This window comes from Pelophylax lessonae (genome assembly GCF_965119305.1).
Source record: "Pelophylax lessonae genome assembly, chromosome: 2".
Lineage (NCBI taxonomy): Eukaryota > Metazoa > Chordata > Amphibia > Anura > Ranidae > Pelophylax > Pelophylax lessonae.
The window spans coordinates 749,804,697-749,827,338 of NC_138769.1; the positions used below are offsets into that span (position 1 = coordinate 749,804,697).

The following is a 22,642-nucleotide window of genomic DNA, read 5'->3' on the forward strand; positions in this document are numbered from 1 at the left end:
GCTGAGGGGGTATGGAAGCCCAGGTTGCTTTGATTGCGGTCTTCAGCGCCTCTGCATTGTTGGGTTTGGTGTCTTTCATCTTCCTCTTGACAATTCCCCACAGATTCTCTATGGGGTTTAGGTCAGGCGAGTTTGCTGGCCAATCAAGCACAGTGATACTATGGTCATGTGACCAGGTATTGGTAGTTTTGGCAGTGTGGGCGGTGCCAAGTCCTGCTGGAAAATGAAATCGGCATCTCCATAACGCTGGTCAGCAGAGGGAAGCATGAAGAGCTCTAGAATTTCCTGCTAGAGGGCTGCGCTGACTTTGGACTTGATAAAACAAAGTGGACCAACACCAGCAGATGACTCAGCTCCCCAAATCATCACTGACTGTGGAAACTTCACACTGGACCTCATGCAACTTGGATGCCTCTCCACTCCTCCTCCAGACTCTGGGACCTTGATTTCCAAATGAAATGCAACATTTTCCACAGTCTGTGATGAGTTTTTTACTTTTTGAGTTGAATTACTAAAATAAATTAAAATTTTGATGATAGTCTAATTTTATGAGATGCACTTGTATGTCCTCATTGCAAGGTTTCTTGCAATTCCTTTCATCTTTGCAGGCTGGTTGATAGGTGCCCTTATTGTGGGCAGGTTCTTCATTTACTGACGTGTCCTAATTGCAGGCTGATCATTTATTGGTGTGACTTGTTTGCAGGCTGGTTGATGAGTGTCCCCAAGATTGGCTGGTCCTCACTTCACTGACATATCTCCTCCTTGCAGGCCGGTCTGGTCCTTCATTTTTTGATGTAGCATCTTTGCAAGCTGGTTGACGGGTGTCCTCATTTTTGGCAGGTTCTTTGGAAGCTGGTTGATAGGTATCCTGATTGTGGGTGGATTCTTCATTTACTGACATATGTCTTCATTGCAGGCTGATCATCTATTTTCTGATGTGGCACCTTTGCAGACTGGTTGTCAGGTGTCCTCGTAGTGGGCTGGTCCTCCGTTCGCTGACATATGCCCTCCTTGCAGGACTGGTCCTTCATTTTTTGGTGTAGCACCTTTGCAGGCTGGTTGATAGGTGTCCTCATGGTGGGCTAGTCCTTTATCTATTGACATGACATCTTCTTTGCAGGATGGTTAATAGGTGTGGTGTCCTCATGATGCGCTGATTTACTGACATATGGCCTCCTTGCAGGCTGGTCTTTAATTTTTTGATGTAGCATTTTTGCAGACAAGTTGATAGGAACTTACCTACAATGAGGACACCTAATTTACTGACCTGTCCTCATTGCAGGCTGATACTCCAATTATTGATGTGGATTTTTTTTAGGCTGGTTGATAGGTGTCTTTGTAATGGGCTGGTCCTCACTTTACTGACATATGGCCTCCTTGCAGACTGGTCCTTTGTTTTTTGATGTAGCATCTTTGCAGACTGGTTGATAGGTGTCTTCATTGTAGGTGGGTTCTTCATTTACTGACCTGTCCTCATTGCAGGCTGATACTCTATTGATGTGGATTCTTTGCAGGCTGGTTGATAGGTGTCCTCATGGTGGGCTGGTCCTCTATTTACTGACACGGTTTCTTTGCAGGATGGTTTGTAGGTATCCTCATGGTGGGCTGGTCTATTTACTGACGTGTTCTTATTGCAGGCTGGTCCTCTTGCCACTGACAGAGATTCCTCCTCCTTCCCAGAACCTCTTGCTGCTGGTGGATTCTGTAGATGAGACTTGCTGCTGTTGTCGTTCAGATGGATTTGGGGCAGAGTCCAGCTGTACCATCGCAGAGTTGCTGGCCAGTCACCATGAGCTGTTCCCACCATGGCTGCTGCTGGTGTGCACGGCACGGAGGCAAAACAAGACCGTCACCAGGATGTTTACAGGTGAGCATGGGAGAATAGTATCCCTGTGGCATGCATGATGTATGCAAATCTCCCGAGACCAGACACGAAGTTCTAGTAGACGCTCTCCCTAGACACTTAGTTCTAGAAGGCGCTCTTCCTAGACACGTAGTTCTAGTAGACGCTCTCCCTAGACACATAGTTCTAGTAGACGCTCTCCCTAGGAACGTAGTTCTAGTAGACGCTCTCCCTAGGAGCGTAGTTCTAGTAGACGCTCTCCCTAGGAGCGTAGTTCTAGTAGACGCTCTCCCTAGGAGCGTAGTTCTAGTAGACGCTCTCCCTAGGAGCGTAGTTCTAGTAGACGCTCTCCCTAGGAACGTAGTTCTAGTAGACGCTCTCCCTAGGAACGTAGTTCTAGTAGACGCTCTCCCTAGGAACGTAGTTCTAATAGACGCTCTCCCTAGGAACGTAGTTCTAGTAGACGCTCTCCCTAGGAACGTAGTTCTAGTAGACGCTCTCCCTAGGAACGTAGTTCTAGTAGACGCTCTCCCTAGGAACGTAGTTCTAGTAGACGCTCTCCCTAGGAACGTAGTTCTAGTAGACGCTCTCCCTAGGAACGTAGTTCTAGTAGACGCTCTCCCTAGGAACGTAGTTCTAGTAGACGCTCTCCCTAGGAACGTAGTTCTAGTAGACGCTCTCCCTAGGAACGTAGTTCTAGTAGACGCTCTCCCTAGGAACGTAGTTCTAGTAGACGCTCTCCCTAGGAACGTAGTTCTAGTAGACGCTCTCCCTAGGAACGTAGTTCTAGTAGACGCTCTCCCTAGGAACGTAGTTCTAGTAGACGCTCTCCCTAGGAACGTAGTTCTAGTAGACGCTCTCCCTAGGAACGTAGTTCTAGTAGACGCTCTCCCTAGGAACGTAGTTCTAGTAGACGCTCTCCCTAGGAACGTAGTTCTAGTAGACGCTCTCCCTAGGAACGTAGTTCTAGTAGACGCTCTCCCTAGGAACGTAGTTCTAGTAGACGCTCTCCATAGGAACGTAGTTCTAATAGACGCTCTCCCTAGACACATAGTTCTAGAAGGCGCTCTCCCTAGACATGTAGTTCTAGTAGACGCTCTCCCTAGACACGTAGTTTTGGGAGACGCTCTCCCTAGACATGTAGTTCTAGTAGACGCTCTCCCTAGACACATAGTTCTAGTAGGTGCTCTCCCTAGACACATAGTTCTAGAAGACGCTCTCCCAAGACACGTAGTTCTAGGAGACGCTCTCCCTAGACACGTAGTTCTAGTAGGTACTCTCCCTAGACACGTAGTTCTAGAAGACGCTCTCCCAAGACACGTAGTTCTAGGAGACGCTCTCCCCAGACATGTAGTTCTAGTAGACGTTCTCCCTAGGAAGGTAGTTCTAGTAGACGCTCTCCCTAGGCACGTAGTTCTAGTAGACGCTCTCCCTAGGCACGTAGTTCTAGTAGACGCTCTCCCTAGGCACGTAGTTCTAGTAGACGCTCTCCCTAGACACGTAGTTCTAGTAGACGCTCTCCCTAGACACGTAGTTCTAGTAGACGCTCTCCCTAGACACGTAGTTCTAGTAGACGCTCTCCCTAGACACGTAGTTCTAGTAGACGCTCTCCCTAGACACGTAGTTCTAGTAGACGCTCTCCCTAGACACGTAGTTCTAGTAGACGCTCTCCCAAGACACGTAGTTCTAGTAGACGCTCTCCCTAGACACGTCGTTCTAGTAGACGCTCTCCCAAGACACGTAGTTCTAGTAGACGCTCTCCCTAGACACGTAGTTCTAGTAGACGCTCTCCCTAGACACGTAGTTCTAGTAGACGCTCTCCCTAGACACGTAGTTCTAGTAGACGCTCTCCCTAGGAACGTAGTTCTAGTAGACGCTCTCCCTAGGAACATAGTTCTAGTAGACGCTCTCCCTAGGAACGTAGTTCTAGAAGACGCTCTCCCTAGGAACGTAGTTCTAGTAGACGTTCTCCCTAGACACATAGTTCTAGAAGGTGCTCTCCCTAGGAACGTAGTTCTAGTAGACGCTCTCCCTAGGAACGTAGTTCTAGTAGACGCTCTCCCTAGGAACGTAGTTCTAGTAGACGCTCTCCCTAGGAACGTAGTTCTAGTAGACGCTCTCCCTAGGAACGTAGTTCTAGTAGACGCTCTCCCTAGGAACGTAGTTCTAGTAGACGCTCTCCCTAGGAACGTAGTTCTAGTAGACGCTCTCCCTAGGAACGTAGTTCTAGTAGACGCTCTCCCTAGGAACGTAGTTCTAGTAGACGCTCTCTCTAGGAACGTAGTTCTAGTAGACGCTCTCCCTAGGAACGTAGTTCTAATAGACGCTCTCCCTAGACACACAGTTCTAGAAGGCGCTCTCCCTAGACACGTAGTTCTAGTAGACGCTCTCCCAAGACACGTAGTTCTGGGAGACGCTCTCCCAAGACACGTAGTTCTGGGAGACGCTCTCCCAAGACACGTAGTTCTGGGAGACGCTCTCCCAAGACACGTAGTTCTGGGAGACGCTCTCCCAAGACACGTAGTTCTGGGAGACGCTCTCCCTAGACATGTAGTTCTAGTAGACTCTCTCCCTAGACACATAGTTCTAGAAGGCGCTCTCCCTAGACATGTAGTTCTAGTAGACGCTCTCCCTAGACACGTAGTTTTGGGAGACGCTCTCCCTAGACATGTAGTTCTAGTAGACGCTCTCCCTAGACACGTAGTTCTAGTAGGTGCTCTCCCTAGACACATAGTTCTAGAAGACGCTCTCCCAAGACACGTAGTTCTAGGAGACGCTCTCCCTAGACACGTAGTTCTAGTAGGTACTCTCCCTAGACACGTAGTTCTAGAAGACGCTCTCCCAAGACACGTAGTTCTAGGAGACGCTCTCCCCAGACATGTAGTTCTAGTAGACGTTCTCCCTAGGAAGGTAGTTCTAGTAGACGCTCTCCCTAGGCACGTAGTTCTAGTAGACGCTCTCCCTAGGCACATAGTTCTAGTAGACGCTCTCCCTAGACACGTAGTTTTAGTAGACGCTCTCCCTAGACACGTAGTTCAAGTAGACGCTCTCCTAGACACGTAGTTGAAGTAGACGCTCTCCCTAGACACGTAGTTCTAGTAGACGCTCTCCCTAGACACGTAGTTCTAGTAGACGCTCTCCCTAGACACGTAGTTTTAGTAGACGCTCTCCCTAGACACGTAGTTCTAGTAGACTCTCTCCCTAGACACGTAGTTCTTGTAGACGCTCTCCCTAGACACGTAGTTCTAGTAGACGCTCTCCCTAGACACGTAGTTCTAGTAGACGCTCTCCCTAGGCACGTATTTCTAGTAGGTACTCTCCCTAGGCACGTAGTTCTAGAAGACGCTCTCCCTAGACACGTAGTTCTAGCAGACACTCTCCCTAGACACTGTCTTATCCACGGTTAACACAAAAGTGCTTAAAAAAGAAACAAGAGAAAAAAGGGTGGGACTTTAAAGGTGTGGAGACCCCCTCTCAGAATGACAATATGAACACAGACAGAAGTGAAAAAAGGTTATTTTATTGTTACAAAATTCATTAAAAATGTTTGTTAGGGATACATATCCCTTTACAAACCAAAAAGGTCTATCTCAAAATCTTATGCAGCTCATATTTCAAACCTCAACACCCCTGAAATCAACATTGAGGTATCACATTAGGGAGGGCAGTCACAATACTGACGCGATTCACCTTGTCAGATTTTTCAAGGGCTCAGAGGGGTGTGGTAAGAAAAAGTGATCCCTTCCACTGTGTGTATATGGTATATTCAAAATATATAAAGATCAAACATTGAGAAAAATCACCATTGAGGTATCATGTTAGGCATGTGTTTCGCCTTGTTTGCTTCTTCAAGGTCTCAGAGGGTTGTGGTAAGAAAAAGTTGAATGGATATGAGATAGAATATGTCCCAGGAGAAACCAGAGAGCTCTCTTCCACTGCGGTCATACACGGGATGGGCACGGGATGGTAATCATCAGATGTATGCACAGCAATGGGGGGGGTGAAAACCCCCCCCTACATACGCACCTCAGAGAGGGCCACAGACACAGTCCTAAATAAAAGGAGTGGCGTCAAACACATATGGTTCAAAAGGCAAGACAACTGGATGGATGCTTTGCTTTAAATGTTTCTCGAGGCAGGAGACCATTAGAGCTTGTTCACAGACCAACATGCCTTCAGAATAGGCCATTTGTTCCAGTGTTGGATGTGCATCTAATAGTACGTTACATACTCTTTTGAACCATGTGTTTTTGACGCCACTCCTCCCATTTGGGACTCTGGCTGTGGCCCTCCCAGCGGTGCGTGGGGGGTTGGTTCTCTCTCTCTCTCTCTCTCTCTCTCTCTCTCTCCCTTCCCATTGTTGTACATCCGTCTGATAATTTCCATCCTTTGCCCATCTGGTGTATGACCGCAGTGGGAGAGATCTCTCTGGTTTCTCCTGGGGCATATTCTATTTCCTATTCATTCAGCTTTTTCTTACCAAACTCCTCTGAGCCCTTGAAGAAGCAGACAAGGCGAAACACGTCAGGTGGTGACTACCCTCTCTAATGTGATACCTCAATGTTGATTTTTTTTAAAATTTTGATCGTTGTATATTTTGATTAAACTATATACACACAGTGGTAGGGATCACCTTTTCTTACCACACCCCTCTAAGCCCTTGAAGAAGCAGATAAGGTGAAATACATCAGCATGGTGACTACCCTCCCTAATGCGATACCTCAATGTTGATTTTTCTAAATTTTATATCATTCTATATTTTGATTAAACCATATTAACGCAGTGGGAGGAATCACTTTTTCTTACCACACCCCTCTGAGCCCTTGAAGAACCCGACAAGGCGAAACATGTGAAGATTGTGATTACCCTCCCTAATGTGATAACTCAATGTTGATTTTTCTCAATTTGTCACGTGACCTATGCATGCAGTTTTGGCCCCATTATCGGCACCTTTTTCTCTATCGGCAAAATGCTGAAATCACCATTTTCGGCCGATATGTTTTGGCCGCCCAAATTTCTGTTCATGTCTAAATGCTACCCAAGTCTTCCTTGTTTATTGCATATATAAGATATTATGTATTGTAACGGATCAACTGGCACCCCGACTGGGTACCTCCATTGACGGATGCTCCTAGTGCTTCCCGAGGGCTCCAATCACTCCACCAGACACCATAACCACCTCAGACCCCACGAACCGCCGCAGCTTGGTTGGGGTCTCGCCATCTCCTACCCACCCTGGACCTACGACAGGGCTCCAGGTTTCAGTGGGTGAACCTCTCTTTCCCCAGAAAGTGAAGCAGGAACAGGAACAAGCTTTTACAAGAGCTTAGTGATTATTCAAGGGAGTGTGAAGAGCATAGCGATCCCTTGTAGCAGATTCCCCCAATAAGAGACAGGACTCTAGATTGAGGGTGAAGTAGAACTCTAGGTTTAATGGTACAGCTGCTCTTTATACAGTTTTCCCCCACAAGGTTACCGCCCAGGTGGACCTTGTGGGGAACAGGACATGAAATCCACAATCCAATAAAAACAGGGTTTTACACTCAGTCACTCCCATACAGTGTACACAATCCCTTCCCTCTGCCTGATTACATTATCATATGCAGATGAAATTATATATAAAAACAGAATTAACCTGAACTTATTATCTAGCCATCTAGACAGAACAATGTGAGGTCATTAACATTTAACAATGGGACAGGCAGACTTAACACAATACACATTCCATCTCAAAACAGACAATAGGACAAGACTGCCAATGACAGTCTGTCCGCCCCTACATTGAAGGAAAATGGAATACACATTATCTCAATACACAAACAATAGGGAAAACCTGTCTGACGTTGCAGGACATGGAATAGAAGCCAATGTGATTAGCTCTTTTAATGAACATGTGCAAAATCAAATAGCTGACAAATATTACTGTTTTACTTGAAGCGATTCAAACTATTAAGTATCTGTCTTTCATTCCCAGTGACTGTGAATACCTTCACATGTATCATTTATTATAGGATATACATTATTCACATAGTATAGGTGATGCGGTTTGCAGATCACATTCTTAAATATCGTTCTTTTTTTTTTTTTTTTCTGTAGGTTTCCGGAGACTGTGCCTGGATGACCTCCGCAAAGCGCACATTGTACGTGACGTTCAGCAGTACATCCTGTGCCGCCTGGACAGCGAGGAGACTCTGCGGCAGCACCTGACCCTGGACACCGCCGAAATGCTCAACCAGCTTCACATAAAAAGCAACGGCTGCTTCCTGTACCTGGAGCGTGTACTGGACGGAGTGTCCGAGGGCTCCATCCTCCTCCGAGAGGTCCGCCATATCCCCGGCACTCTGAATGGGCTATACCTGTGGCTGTGCCAACGCCTGTTCTCCGGGCGCCAGTTCTGCCACGTGCAGACGCTGCTAAATGGCATCCTGGCATCACCATCTCCGATCTCTCCTTCCCAGCTGCACAGAGCAGTGTGGACCAAACAAATGAAAGGTTGGAGCACCGAGGACTTTAACAAGATCTTGGAGTCCATTTCCTCCCTGCTTCGCCCAGCGGGGGTCTCTCGGAGCTGGCTGGTGCTCTTCCATCACAGCTTCTCAGAGTGGCTGCTGGACGTCAAGTACTGCACACAGAAGTATCTCTGCAGCGTACCTGAGGGGCACAGTATGCTGGCCATGAGTTTATCAACAAGGGCGCCCGATCTGTCCCCTGCCGAGGTCCAACAACTCGCCAGGCACCTCTTGCTGTCAGATCTCCGAGGGCTAGATCCGTCTCACCTGGCTCTGTGGCTTTTGTGGACTGGGGTGCCCGTGTCGGACTGCCTGGCCTCAGACATTCCTCTAGAACTAGAAGTTTTGCAGCTGCTGCTCTTGGCCAGATCTAAAGTAGATGGAGTTTTGGCTGTAGAAGACTCCGGGGCCTTGAGAAGGACCCTAGAGCGTGGTGGCTCTGTGGAAATGTTATTGGACGGTGGAGGTAGTCTCAACAAACGGGATCGAGCAGGACGGACTTTGCTGGCCGCAGCAGCCTATGCTGGGAATCTGGAAGCCGTGACCCTAATGATTTCCAGAGGAGCCAGTCTAGAGTCCACAGATGAAGATGGGCAAACCCCTCTAGGCCTGGCAGCTCACCGGGGCCATCTCTGGGTGGTTGAGCTCCTTCTGCAACACGGTGCTCGTCATGATCACACGGACAGTCGGGGGTGGACTCCACTGCGAGCTGCCTCTTGGGGAGGCCACACAGAGGTGGTGGAAGCACTACTTGCCGCTGGAGCTCAGCCTGACATCTCTGGCTGTGATGGACGCACCGCGCTCAGGGCAGCTGCCTGGGGAGGGCATGAGGGGCCGGCGAAGGCCCTGCTAAGAGCTGGAGCTGGGATAGACCAGGCTGATGTGGAGGGCAGGACTCCCCTCATGGCTGCCGCATATATGGGCCATCGCACAGTGGCAGAACTCTTGCTGGAATCTGGGGCTAATGTGAATTTGTGTGATTTAGAGGGCCGGACTGCCCTTGCCGTAGCCTGTCTGTGTATGCCCTCTGGGAACGCTTATCCAGAGATGGTATCTCTGCTGTTGGAACATGGTGCAAATCCAGAGCTGGAAGATAAAGAAGGGGTCACACCACTACTGGTGGCTGCTTATGAGGGGAAAGAAGAGGTGGCAGAGCTTCTGCTTGAGGCGGGTGCTGACCCTGATAGACCTGGCAAAGGTCATATGACACCACTACTTGCAGCCGCCTTAGGGGGCCACGCTGAAACGGTGCGGGTCCTGCTTCTGTGGGGTGCTGCAACTGACATTATGGACAGTGAGGGGAGGACGGCACTCCTCCTGGCATCTGCTGCTGCTGGAGGAGAAGAGGCCGTCAAGGTCTTACTGGATAGGGGGCTTAATGAGAATCATGAAGACATACTGGGATGGACTGCACTGCACTGGGCTGCCTGTGAAGGACGTAAAAACACCTGTCGCACCCTGATAGAAGGAGGAGCCAAGCTGGGCATGAGAGACCGTGAGGGGAACACCCCACTCTTGCTGGCAGCTCAGGAAGGGCACACAGGCTGTGTAGACTTACTGATTAACCGTGGGTCCCCTGTAGACCAGCATGGAAGTGACCAAATGACGGCTTTATGCTTTGCTTCTTCTGGGGGCCACAAAGGCACAGTGAAATTACTACTGAAAAAAGGAGCAGATCCCGATGTTAAGGCCAGTCACGGAAAGCCCCTACTGTACCTGCTAGCTCTGCAAGGACTGACAGACGTGGTCGAAATTTTCTTTGACCACGGAGCCAACCCCGAGGTAAGAGACTCGGAGGAACGCACAGCTTTGCACGCCTCCTGCTGGCAAGGAGACTGGGAAATGGCACGAATTCTTTTACAAAAGGGCAAGGCCAACTGCAATGCCCTCGACAAGGAAAGGAGGACTCCGTTACACTGTGCTGCATGGAGAGGGCATGTCAATATTGCCCGACTTCTTCTAGAGAATGGAGCTTTTATCGATGCGCAGTGTTCACAAGGTGCTACCCCTCTCTGTATTGCCGCTCAAGAGGGACATGAAGAGCTGGCCCGGGTGCTACTAGAGGAGGGAAAGGCCAGCCCCTTCCACGCAGACCACTATGGCCGCACACCAATAAGAGTTGCAGCAAAAGGTGGACACATGGCAATTGTAAATCTCTTGGAGAAACATGGCGTTCCACCATACCAAGGCTTGATAGGAAAGCATCCAGAGAAAGACACTAATAAGAAAGTAGTGGAAGGAACTGGTGGTAGCTGGTCTACCCTTTCTCCAGTGTCCACAGGCAGCCAATCACTGGACAACTCTCTAAAGAGCTCCAAAGGGTCAATATTAACCTCATCCACCTACCACTCCCAGGCAACTGTGCCAGCAGACAGTCTGACTTTTACTCAGCAGGTTCAGCAGCACTCTCTTCCTCGCAGCCGTTCACGCCAAGCCGTGGCCCTCACCGGGATGTTTAGTGGCCAAGTCCTCCCTGAACTTTTACCCAATCAAATTTCAGCTGCATCAGGCTTAGATCAGACCTCCAGCTCACCTAATGCCTGGGTCAGATCAGAAATGGTTGGTGCACCCTCTCAGAACCCAAGTTCCCCTGACCGTGAGTTAAAAAGGAACGGGATTCTCACAAACCCAAAATATGGAAGTCCCACCTATTCTCGTTTCAAGGCAGGAGATTATGCGCCTCCTCCAAACAGGAATGCCAGCCCCAGGTCTTACAGCAGGACCGCAGACCTCGGGGATGACCAAAATAAGAGTTCTGGATACTCTTCAAGCCAAGCTGGCACCGAGAGGGAACTCTACTACAAAAAGACTGTGGACTCTGTAGAAAACACTAAAAATATTGTGCAATTCGGTGTTAAAACCGGGAAATCGGTGCCTTCACCCCAGATAATTGGGACTTCTATGTCTTCTCCAAAGAAAAGTCCCTCTCCTGTGAACCCCTCCAAGAAAAATGTGGAACCTGTTTATTCCCCAAATAAGCCTCCAAATTCTATGTCGCCCCATTCAAGGTGCGAGGACCCAGTCTACTCTGCAAAAAAGCCTGTGGACTTTGTATACTCTCCTAAAAGAACTGCAGATGAAGCGTCCTCGCCCAATAGAATAACCAAGGACCCACAGTTTTGTAGTACCAAGGACCAAACTGGCTCGCCAAGTCCATTGAACTCTCCAGTTATCTCCATGACCACTATGGACCCTCAGCTCCACCTCAAACAAGCCATCAAGCTGCAATTCGAGGGCCGCACATGCGGGTTTAACTTCAGGAAGGAGACTCCGCTGTGAGGTGGGTACGGTAATTGCATGTAGTTCTTCAATTGTATCTGCCTTTTATATGTGTTGTCTAAATTTGTCAGCTGGCTTCTGGTATTTTTTAACAACTTAAGCCCCGGAGGATTTGGCTGCTGAAAGACCAGGGGGTATTTTGCGATTTGGCACTGCGTGACTTTAATGGACAATTGCGCGGTCGTGCGACGCTGTACTTAAACTAATTTGACGTCCTTTTTTTCCCACAAACAGAGCTTTCTTTTGGTGGTATTTGATCACCTGTGTGATTTTTACTTTTTGCGCTATAAACAAAAAAGAGCGTCAATTTTGCAAAAATAACAATATTTTTCACATTTTTTTTATATGAAATTCCCCCCCAAAAAAATGTGAAAATCTAATTTTTTTAACATTTTCATTGTTACTGTAAAATTACACTGGCAGTGAAGGGGTTAACTTTATTTGAGAGGGAGGGGCTGTTTGTGTCCTTAGGGGCGTGATTCTAACTGTGATTGGCTGTGGCTAGAGCTGTAGGACCAATGATCAACGGTCCTACATAGTAGAACCGTATGATCAGGGTTTCTACACAGGGGAGAATGACAGGCAGCTTGTTTACACAAGCCGCCTGCCTTTCTCCCTCTCCCCCGACGATCGCTGAGTTAGCGGCGGACATCGGGTCCCGCCGGTCACACGCGCGGGGGGGTCCGTGACCACGCGGGAGCGCGCCTCCGGCGGCGCGCGCTCGCTCCCCAGGGCCTCACAGGCTAGTGACGTACTGGTACGTCACTCTGACCGCCGCAGTATATGTACTTGCGGTGGTCGGCAAAGTGGTTAAATATAGTTTAAACATTACTGTCAGTTTTTTTGGTCTGTGACTCCTTTAGAGAGATTTTACCTAACTTCCTGTCTCTGTGACTCCTGTACAAAAAAAAGGAGGAATGGTTGTCAACACGGTCAGCAACAAAAATATTGTCTGACTTTTTAACAATCCCGACTCGAGCTACAACGTTATCTTGGCTTTCGATAGATTTGGAAAGGGTTAGAGTAGCCATTCTCGATCAAGGTTCATTTAGGAGTTGCTAGGGGTTCCTTGAGGTGTGGCTGATTAACCTCCCATTTGGTGGTGCCTTCTTAGTTTTGGAGCTAACATCACTTGGCCAGCTGCGTGACACCAATAATCTTGTTGGCTGTCTAAATGGAGGGGCATTCTTCCAACTGACCCCCCAATTAAATGGTTTTAGCAGGGGTTCCCCCAAACCTGAAAATCATTGCAAGGTTTCTTCTAGGGCAAAAAATGTTCAGAGAGGCTGAGTTAGAGCCATAATTAGGAAATTTTCTTGCTGGGGAGATCTTTTCACTTCCTGTGTGATTCCCAGGATAGAAAGTGAGGTGAACTCTAGTGGGGACCTAGATCTACTTGGGTGTCCCAATTGGACCCAGACCCACTTGGATGTCCCATTTGGACCCAGACCTACTTGGGTGTCCCAATTGGATCCAGACCTTCTTGGGTGCCCGATTGGACCTAAACCTACTTGGGTGTCCCGGTTGGACCTAGACCTACTTGTGTGTCCCGCTTGGACCTAGATCTACTTGTGTGTCCCGCTTGGATCTAGACCTACTTGTGTGTCCCGCTTGGACCTAGACCTGCTTGTGTGTCCCGCTTGGACCTAGACCTGCTTGTGTGTCCCGCTTGGACTTAGACCTGCTTGTGTGTGCCGCTTGGACCTAGACCTGCTTGTGTGTGCCGCTTGGACCTAGACCTGCTTGTGTGTCCCGCTTGGACCTAGACCTGCTTGTGTGTCCCGCTTGGACCTAGACCTGCTTGTGTGTCCCGCTTGGACCTAGACCTGCTTGTGTGTCCCGCTTGGACCTAGACCTGCTTGTGTGTCCTGCTTGGACCTAGACGTGCTTGTGTGTCCCGCTTGGACCTAGACCTGCTTCAGTGTCCCGCTTGGACCTAGACCTGCTTGTTTGTCCCGCTTGGACCTAGACCTGCTTGTGTGTCCCGGTCGGACCTAGACCTACTTTGGTGTCCCAACTGGACCTAGAGCTAAACCTACCTGTCTCAATTGAACCTAGACCTGGATCTAGACCTACTTGGGTGTCCCAATTGGATGAGTTTGGCCATGAAAGGGGCTTGCACAGTAGAAAGAAAAACACTTCTAAAACTACAGTGTGTGAATTATGCAGAAACCCTTACCATAGTGTATTTGTTCCAGTTACTGTAGAAGAATTCAAATATATTTGCAAGCCGATATACAACGACTCCAGTGTGCAAGTAAGATAAATCTGGCAAAGAAGCGGTCAAAAAAGCCACGAAACCTGCCGGAGGTGTTTGTATATCTGTGTACAAATATGAATGAGATTTTCCATATATTGATGCAATGTGCCAATTTGTAAATTCTCCCCTCCTTGGTGGTAATCTGTATAACAGAGCATGGGGTGTGCAATGTTCCCTTTTACATTAATAAATTTTTTTTACTGCTTAAAGGACTCGCCTGTCTGAGAGTAATATGAGGGATGCTGGCTTTTCCTGGTGTCCCAATTGGACCTAGACCTACTTGGGTGTCCCAATTGGACATAGCCCGGGACCTAAACCTACTTGGGTGTCTCAATTGGACCTAGACCTGGATCTAGACCTATTTGGATGTCCCAATTGGACCTGGACCTACTTGGTTGTCTCAATTGGACCTAGACCTGGATCTAGACCTACTTGGATGTCCCAATTGAACCTAGACCTACTTGGGTGTCTCAGTTGGACGTAGACCTGCATCTAGACCTACTTGGATGTTCCAATTGGCCCTAGACCTGGATCTAGACCTACTTAGGTGTCCCAATTGGGACTATACCTGGATCTAGACCTATTTAGGTGTCCCAGTTGGACCTAGACCTACTTGGGTGTCCCAGTTGGACCTAGACCTGGAATATAGACCTACTTGGATGTCCCAATTGGACCTAGACCTGGATCTAGACCTACCTGGGTGTCTCAATTGGACCTAGACCTACTTGGGTGTCTTAATTGGATGTAGACCTTCATTTAGACCTACTTTGATTTCCCAATTGGCCCTAGACCTAAATCTAGACCTAGTTGGGTGTCCCAATTGGACCTAGACCTACTTGGATGTCCAATTGGACCTAGACCTGGATCTAGACCTAATTGGGTGTCCGAATTGGATCTAGACCTACTTGGGTGTCCCAACTGGACCTAGACCTACTTGGGTGTCTTAATTAGACATAGACATGCATCTAGACCTACTTGGATTTCCCAATTGGCCCTAGACCTGGATCTAGACCTACTTGGGTGTCCCAATTGGACCTAGACCTAAATGGGTGTGCCAATTGAACCTATACCAGGATCTAGACCTATTTAGGTGTCCCAATTGGACCTAGACCTACTTGGGTGACCCAATTGGACATAGACCTGGAATATAGACCTACTTGGATGTCCCAATTGAAACTAGACCTGGATCTAGACCTACTTGGGTGTCCCAATTGGACCTAGACCTAATTGGGTGTCCCAATTGGACCTAGACCTACTTGGGTGTCTCAATTGGCACAGACCTGGATCTAGACCTACTTGGATATCCCAATTGGCCCGAGATCTGGATCTAGACCTACTTGGGTGTCTCATTTGGAAGGGTTTGGCTATAAACGGGGCTTGGCACGATAGAAAGAAAAACACGTTCACCACCACATTGTGTGAATTATGCAGAAACCCTTACCATGGTGTATTTGATCCAATAAGAAGACATTTTTTTAATTACATTTGCAAGCGAATATACGACTCCAATTTACAAGTAAGATTAAATCTGGCAAAGAAAAACATCTGCCTGCCATTTCTGAAGAAGCGGTAAAAAAAAGCCACGAAACGTGTCGGAGGTGTTTGTATATCTGTGTACAAATAAATGAGATTTTCTATATATTGATGCAAAGTGCAAATCTGTAATTTCCCCTCCTTGGTGGTAATCTGTATAACAGAGCATGGGATCTGCATTGCTGTATAAAGGACTCGCCTGATAGTATTATGAGGGCTTCTGGCTTTTTCTTCTGAAAATGCTAGTTTCCTGGCTCTCCAAACACTCCTAATCTGGAAGAAGTATGCCAGCAGTGAGATGAAAACTCCTCACTTGCAAGGAACGGCTGCCTACTTATTCCTGAGCTACAGAAGATTTCCTTTAAAGAGTATCTAAAGACAAACAAAAATGTCCTACATTGCAGCTTACCGGTCCTTAGATGTGATGGCTGCATTCGTTTTCTTTTTTAGGCCTTCTTTCTTTTTTTGCCTTCTGTTCCGGCCAGTAACACACTTCCTGGCTTAGGGTGACAACGCTCACTCATTGTACTATATGAGGAGAGGGGAGATGTTCTGTAATCCCTTCCTAGGGTGACAGTGCTGCTCCTCCATAGATAGTGCATGAGTGTTGTCACCCTAGGACATGAGATATACCCTGACTTCCATAGACGGGATCTCTGATCCTTCTACGGAGGTATCTCATATCGCATCCAATGCACCGTACACAACAACATACATTACTTTCTTGGGTTGATACAATTTTATACAGTTATTTTTTATATTAATACATTTTTTTTTTCAAATTTGTTTCGAATAAACCCCTTATTAACATTTATTTTACCCTAACCACCTAATCAGCACTAATTAAAGTGGAAATTTAATTTTTAATTTTGCCCCCCTCTTACACAAATGTAAAAAAAAAGGATTATTAAAATTGTTAATATTTAATATATTTTATTATTAAGAAGATGGGTGTTTGTTGTATAAACATATAAAAGTACCAACATCCCTGTTGAACTAATAAAGAAAGACAGGCTGTGTAGGGCCCGGGTGTGGGGGTCCAACACTAAGACTGTGTTTCATAAAGATAGGAGGAGAGAAAAGGGGGGAAAAGAATTGGGAAATGGAAAGAGGAAGAGAAGAGGGGGGAGGGAAGGGGGGGAGGGGAGGAAAGACAAAAAAGGGGGGGGGAAAGGGAATGGGAACAGGGGAAGAAGGGGAGGCAGGGACGTAGTGGGAAACAAGAAAAAGGGGAAAAGAAAAAGAGGAAAAGGAGGAAAAAATGTGGAGGGCTGGTGGAATTTTTGAGCGGTACTGTAGCTAGTTATAGATAAACAACATAAGTATAAAAAATAAAAATTTTATTATTGTCTTAAAAACAGAAGAGACATAGTGTAGAACATATAATGTTAAAATGCAGAGCAGTATATCAAATACATACAGATATTGTCTTGTAGGCACATACAATATAACATACAAAGACCGGTGATTCAGAAAACACCGGGTATCAACCCAACATGTTTCGCGGTCTCAATGATCCGCTTCTTCAGGGGTATTTTTGTTATGTAATAGGTAGATTTGCCTTGAAGTTCCTGTGTAACAGAGAATATACAATAAGAATAATACAATGAAAGTTAATGCACAGGAGAATCGTTAACAGCCACATGCACCCCAGGTGTCTCGTGTCTCCATCAACCCACACATGCATAGGTAGCCACCCAGTGAACGCCTCACCCACGGATGTGGAGGGGGTTTAAACATGCAGCGAGCGATAGGTATAGGGTAATTATAAGTGAGTCATCGGGAGATGTATACCATTGAGATACCTGTATGCAAGGAATAATTGCTTTCTGCTTAGAATGCCTGGCTGTAGCCAATCAGCGTGACACTTGTCGTGTCTTTCTCTGTGGAACATAGAGGTTTGTAATAAGATGTTATGTTGAAAGAAAAGCAGCCCCTATAAGGGGGATGTGGGACTGGGTGACACAAAAATAAGACTGGACTTACCAAACCTCCATATGCATGTATTGTACCATAGCTACGCTAGGAAGGCACCATGGCTGGTGCCCTCTTAGGGGTACTAAGAGCCTGCATTGGGAGCTTTAATGTTGGAAAGACAGAGGGTATTGATCTCCTGTAGGGGGAGCTCTCCCCTGGAGTAAACGACACTGAAGCGTCTGGATAGAGGAGGAAAAGTCTCCTGTCATCCATCACTTGAACTGCAGGGGGCGGCAATACCCGGCACTCCCAACGGATGTGTGGTCCCTGGGCTCACCGAGATGTTGGGAAACGTTCCCGCCTACATCCGATCATGTGGCTGCGTACAGCTGTGATTGCGGCTGACCACTACGCAGCACGGCGCATGCTCCGTTCCCAGGAGTGCGCCGTTAGGGACCTGGCCCGACGTACACGCGTCACTTCCGCCCGGATGTGCGCTTGCGCGCCGGGTTGAGGGGACGCTCAAATAGCGGCGAGCGGGCGTTGCCCTTGCAGATGCCGGGGCTCTCGCCATCAGACACACACATGGTAAGTACCGCGGAGCCTTACCATTTTGATAGACATCTACATGCCATTCTGAGACTTTCTCATAATAGACGTGTGTCTTATGCTTTCCTCCTCTATCCAGACGCTTCAGTGTCGTTTACTCCAGGGGAGAGCTCCCCCTACAGGAGATCAATACACTCTGTCTTTCCAACATTAAAGCTCCCAATGCAGGCTCTTGGTACCCCTAAGAGGGCACCAGCCATGGTGCCTTCCTAGTGTAGCTATGGTACAATACATGCATATGGAGGTTTGGTAAGTCCAGTCTTATTATTGTGTCACCCAGTCCCACATCCCCCTTATAGGGGCTGCTTTTCTTTCAACATAACATCTTATTACAAACCTCTATGTTCCACAGAGAAAGACACGACAAGTGTCACGCTGATTGGCTACAGCCGTACAGGCATTCTAAGCAGAAAGCAATTATTCCTTGCATACAGGTATCTCAATGGTATACATCTCCCGATGACTCACTTATAATTACCCTATACCTATCGCTCGCTGCATGTTTAAACCCCCTCCACATCCGTGGGTGAGGCGTTCACTGGGTGGCTACCTATGCATGTGTGGGTTGATGGAGACACGAGACACCTGGGGTGCATGTGGCTGTTAACGATTCTCCTGTGCATTAACTTTCATTGTATTATTCTTATTGTATATTCTCTGTTACACAGGAACTTCAAGGCAAATCTACCTATTACATAACAAAAATACCCCTGAAGAAGCGGATCATTGAGACCGCGAAACATGTTGGGTTGATACCCGGTGTTTTCTGAATCACCGGTCTTTGTATGTTATATTGTATGTGCCTACAAGACAATATCTGTATGTATTTGATATACTGCTCTGCATTTTAACATTATATGTTCTACACTATGTCTCTTCTGTTTTTAAGACAATAATAAAATTTGTATTTTTTATACTTATGTTGTTTATCTATAACTAGCTACAGTACCGCTCAAAAATCCCACCAGCCCTCCACATTTTTTCCTCTTTTTCTTTTCCCCTTTTTCTTGTTTCCCACTACGTCCCTGCCTCCCCTTCTTCCCCCGTTCCCATTCCCTTTCCCCCCCCTTTTTTTCCCCCCTTTTATGTCTTTCCTCCCCCCCCCCTTCCCTCCCCCCTCTTCTCTTCCTCTTCCCATTTCCAAATTCTTTTCCCCCCTTTTCTCTCCTCCTATCTTTATGAAACACAGTCTTAGTGTTGGACCCCCACACCCGGGCCCTACACAGCCTGTCTTTCTTTATTATATTTTATTATTAATAATGAATATATATTATTTATACGTCTTTATTGAATTTCTGCTTTCTGGCCTAGGCTGGGCAGTTAGGGGACTATTTATAACATTAGTAATTGGCTGAATGTCAGAAACCTTCCTACAAGCTGGACAAACTTTTCTCCTATTTCTTTTTTTTTTTTCTTTTCAATAAATTAATTTCTGAATCAGCTCCATCTGCTGGCCAAAATGTGGTAAATGTTCTCATTGAGGCATTTCAGACAACTATACCTTATTTTGGCCACTAGATGGAGCTGATACAAGAATTATTCTCTTAGAGGAAAAATATGGTCAAATTTTGTTCACGAGTGTCTCTGGAGATATCCATTTCCATGGTCAAATTTTGTTCACGAGTGTCTCTGGAGATATCCATTTCCATTTACCACCAAATGAAAGTCCAGTTTGTCCTGAAAAAAAAAAAAAAACACAAGGAATATTTGGCTGGTATACACAGAGTAGTTGCAATGTTATTTAAAGATTTACACATGCCAAAGTTGCAAAACTGGTTTAAGGGAGTGAGATTTTTTTTTTACGCTCAGGCATGAAAGGGTTAACTTACTTTTTTTTTTTTCTTCTTCTTTTTCTAACCATGAATATAAAATTTTTTTTTTTTTTCATTTTTTTTTTTGTTTTGATGATTTGTTCCCCGCAAAATGAAAAAGTGCAAAATTGAAGAAAAAAAATCTTTTATTTCATATTTGTAATTCTTTGGGGTGCATCGATATGAAAATCCTCGTACCAAAATTAAAAATTCAGGATCCACTTGGCCGAATACCGAAAAATGAAATGGACAGTTTTTTTTTGTGTTTTGTTTTTTTTAATATTTTTTTCTATTTAAATGTATTATATTCAGCTTTTTAATTAATATAATGAATATGAATTAATATGAATTTATTTTCAGCCATTACCGGCACCAAAAACCCTGTTTTTCGGCCGATAATTTTTGTCAGCCATTATCGGCACACTTTTTTTTTTCTTGTATCGGTAAATATAAACCGATCTTCGGTCATTATCGGCACTGATAACCCTATTATCAGCCATTATTGCCACCGATAACTCTATCGGCAAAACGCCAATAACCCTATTTTCAGCCAGTGATATTTGGTGGCCGATATATTAATGCATCCCTAGTAAGTCTTTGTAGCAGAATAATGTTAAACAGGACAAATCATGGTTGGTGGTGGGTGGAAGGCCTCCTGGATGGGTAGTGTTGGGTTGAGTGGTTGTGGAGGGTGGTGGTCATGGTTTGTGGTGAGTGGGAAGCTTGAGGATGGTGGTGGATTGAGTGGTTTGGGAGGGGGGATAGTCATGGTTGGTGGTGGGTGGGAGGCTCGGGGAGCAGTGATGGTGGTGAATTGAGTGGTCAGGGAGGGGTGGTGGTCATGGTTGATGGTGGGGGGGGGGAGACTCGGGGAGGGGTGGTGGGGGGTTGAGTGATTAGGGAGGGGTGGTGGTGATGTTGGTAGGTTTAGTGGTTGGGGAGTGGTGGTGATGGTAGATTGAGTGGTACAGGAGGGGTGGTGGATGGGAGACTTGGGGAAGGGTGGTGGTTGGTTGAGTGATTAGGGAGGGGTGATGGTGGTAGGTTGAGTGGTTGGGGAGGGGTTGGAGGCTCAGGGGGGGGGGGTAGGTGATGGTGGTGGATTGAGTGGTTGGGGAGGGGTGGTGGTCATAGTTGGTGGTGGGTGGGAGACTTGGGGAGGGGTGGTGGTGGGTTGAGTGATCATGGAGGGGTGGTGATGGTGGTAGGTTGAGTGGTTGGGGAGGGGTGGGAGGCTTAGGGATGGTGGTGGATTAAATGGTTGGGGAGGGGTGGTGGTCGTGGTGGGTGAGAGGCTCGGGGAGAGTTGGTGCTGGAGTGGAATGAGTGGTTGGGTTGGGGTGGTGGGCATGGTGGGTGGGAGGCTCAGGGAGGGGTGGTGGTGGGTTAAGGGGTTGGGGAGGAGTGGTGGTCATGGTTGGTGGGGATGGATTGGGTGGTTGGGGAGGGGGTGGTGGTCATGGTTGGTGGTGGGTGGGTGGTATGCTCGGGGAGGGATGATGGTGGTGGTTTGAGTGGTTGGGGAGGGGTGGTGGTCATTGTTGGTGATGGGTGGGAGGCTCGGGGAGGGATGGTGGTGGGTTAAGTGATTAGGGAGGAGTGGTGGTGGTCATGGTGGTGGGTTGAGGGGTTGGGGACGAGTGGTGGTCATGGTTGGTGGTGGGTGGGAGGGTTGGTGATGGTGGTGGATTGAGTGGTTGGGGAGGGGGTGGTTGTCATGGTTGGTGGTGGGTGGGAGGCTCGGGGAGGGATGATGGTGGTGGATTGAGTGGTTGGGGGGGGGGGGGCGGTCATGGTTGGTGGTGGGTGGGTGTAAGGCTCGGGGAGGGGTGATGGTGGGGGATTGAGTGGTTGGGGAGGGGTGGTGGTGGTCATTGTTGGTGATGGGTGGGAGGCTCGGGGAGGGGTGGTGGTGGGTTAAGTGATTAGGGAGGAGTGTTGGTGGTCATGGTGGTGGGTTGAGGGGTTGGGGAGAAGTGGTGGTCATGGTTGGTGGTGGTGGATTGAGTGGTTGGTGGAGGGGGCGGTTGTCATGGTTGGTTGTCGGTGGGAGGCTCGGGGAGGGATGATGGTGGTGGATTGAGTGGTTGGGGGGGGGGGGGTGGTGGTCATAGTGGGTGGCGGGCTTGGGGAAGGGTTGTGGTGTGTTGAGTGATAAGTAGGGTGGTGGTCATGGTTGGTGGGGTGTCTGGTAAGTTTCATAACTGGGGAAGGACAGGTTTATTGATATCAGACTCACCAATATCTGTATTTACAGGTCCTGAAGCAGAATCGCCATGGTGGAGAGTCGTGGTGTGACCTCAGGGATGGTGCAGCACTGAGCATCATGGAAGAAGGATGGCTTGTATTGGAGGAGCAGAGACTTCCAGCCTGGCGAGGTGGTGCCTTGTATGCTCAGGACAAGCTTTGGCAACTGCTCCCCCCCATGACTACTAATGGAACTTCATATAATTGACTTTTTATTTTTTACTGACAACCTGAAGTATTGCAGAACTTCTCACATACTAAAACAGTCACAGTTTATACATCATCATCATCATCAGTATGCGAAAGTTACATAAATCCCACCGACAATAAAAGTGCCTTCTGTTATTAATAAAAACTCAAAAGGGTGACGCTGTTCCTTTAATGCACCGCATGCATCTGCCGCAGTCCTTCACAAAATACTCCTTAAAGAGGAAGTATCACTTCAATGTTCCCTCCATAGTGCATGGAGTACTTTGTCCCGTGTTGGTCCATGCTGTGGTTGATGAACCGGTGCGGGTGACTCTAGTTTCTTCCTTCCCCCCCTCCTCTGTTCAATCTGATTTCATATCAGGAGGGGAATTTCAAATTAGTTATCAGTGACGGTGCTTGTCCCTGGAATGTCTATCCATACAGC

The 22,642-nt window shown here is 47.5% G+C and overlaps 1 protein-coding gene across 1 annotated transcript in view; it reads left to right on the forward strand.

The window, feature by feature from the left end:
* Positions 1-22,253, forward strand: part of LOC309545759 (uncharacterized protein) — a 38,716-nt gene extending 16,463 nt beyond the window's left edge. Inside the window, exons 3-5 of the mRNA XM_082245110.1 lie at positions 1,638-1,867; positions 7,940-11,632; positions 22,019-22,253. Coding sequence (XP_082101236.1) covers positions 1,638-1,867; positions 7,940-11,631 — 3,922 coding nt within the window. The 3' untranslated portion in view covers position 11,632; positions 22,019-22,253. The remainder of the gene's footprint in view (positions 1-1,637; positions 1,868-7,939; positions 11,633-22,018) is intronic.
* The last annotated feature ends 389 nt before the right edge of the window (positions 22,254-22,642 follow it).